The sequence below is a fragment of the Eimeria mitis genome, genomic scaffold (genome assembly GCF_000499745.2).
Source record: "Eimeria mitis Houghton genomic scaffold, Emh_scaff2458, whole genome shotgun sequence".
NCBI lineage: Eukaryota > Apicomplexa > Conoidasida > Eucoccidiorida > Eimeriidae > Eimeria > Eimeria mitis.
The window spans coordinates 7134-7686 of record NW_013570795.1 but is presented as its reverse complement, the minus strand read 5'-3'; the positions used below and the strand labels follow the sequence as shown (position 1 = coordinate 7686).

Here is a 553-nt window from a genome sequence, read left to right as displayed (position 1 = left end):
CCATCTTTTTGCTGCTGCTGATGGATACGAAACGCCAGCTCCTGCTGCTGCTGCTGCTGCGTAGCAGCAGCAGCAGCAGCAGCAGCAGCAGCATTTATGTTGTTTGTATTTATTCTGCTGCTGCTCTGCAGCCCCAAACTATCGAGGGAATCCACCAGGTGTTCAACATCTGCTGCTGCTGCTGCTGCTGCTGCTGCTGGGTCTGCTGCTACTGCTGCTGCTGCTGCTGCTGCTGGGCTTGCTGCTGCTGCTGCTGCTGCAGAAATAGCAGCAGACGGAACGATAGCAGTAATCGTCAGGCGGCCCCCTACAGCAGCTAATTCAAGTGTTGCTTCTGCTGCTGCTACACTCGCTGCTGCTGCTGCTGCTGCTGCTGCTGCTGCTGCTGCTTCTGCTGCAGGGGTAGTTACTGCCTCTGCTGCTCCTGCTGCTGCTGCTGCTGCAGCAGCAGATGTTGCTGCTCCTGCTGCAGCAGGAAACGGAGAGGAAGTCGAGTTGGCCGTCATAATATTGAATTGCCGGCGAGGCACCCGGGGGGGGTGTAGAGGGGAGA

At 57.7% G+C, this 553-nt stretch overlaps 1 protein-coding gene across 1 annotated transcript in view; it reads right to left on the bottom strand.

The window, feature by feature from the left end:
- EMH_0054090 (uncharacterized protein) overlaps nucleotides 1-506 on the bottom strand; it is a gene marked incomplete at both ends in the record, with an annotated part of 801 nt that extends 295 nt beyond the window's left edge. Inside the window, one exon of the mRNA XM_013497077.1 lies at nucleotides 3-506. Within this exon, the coding sequence (XP_013352531.1) occupies nucleotides 3-506 (504 nt within the window). The remainder of the gene's footprint in view (nucleotides 1-2) is intronic.
- Between the last annotated feature and the right edge of the window lie 47 nt (nucleotides 507-553).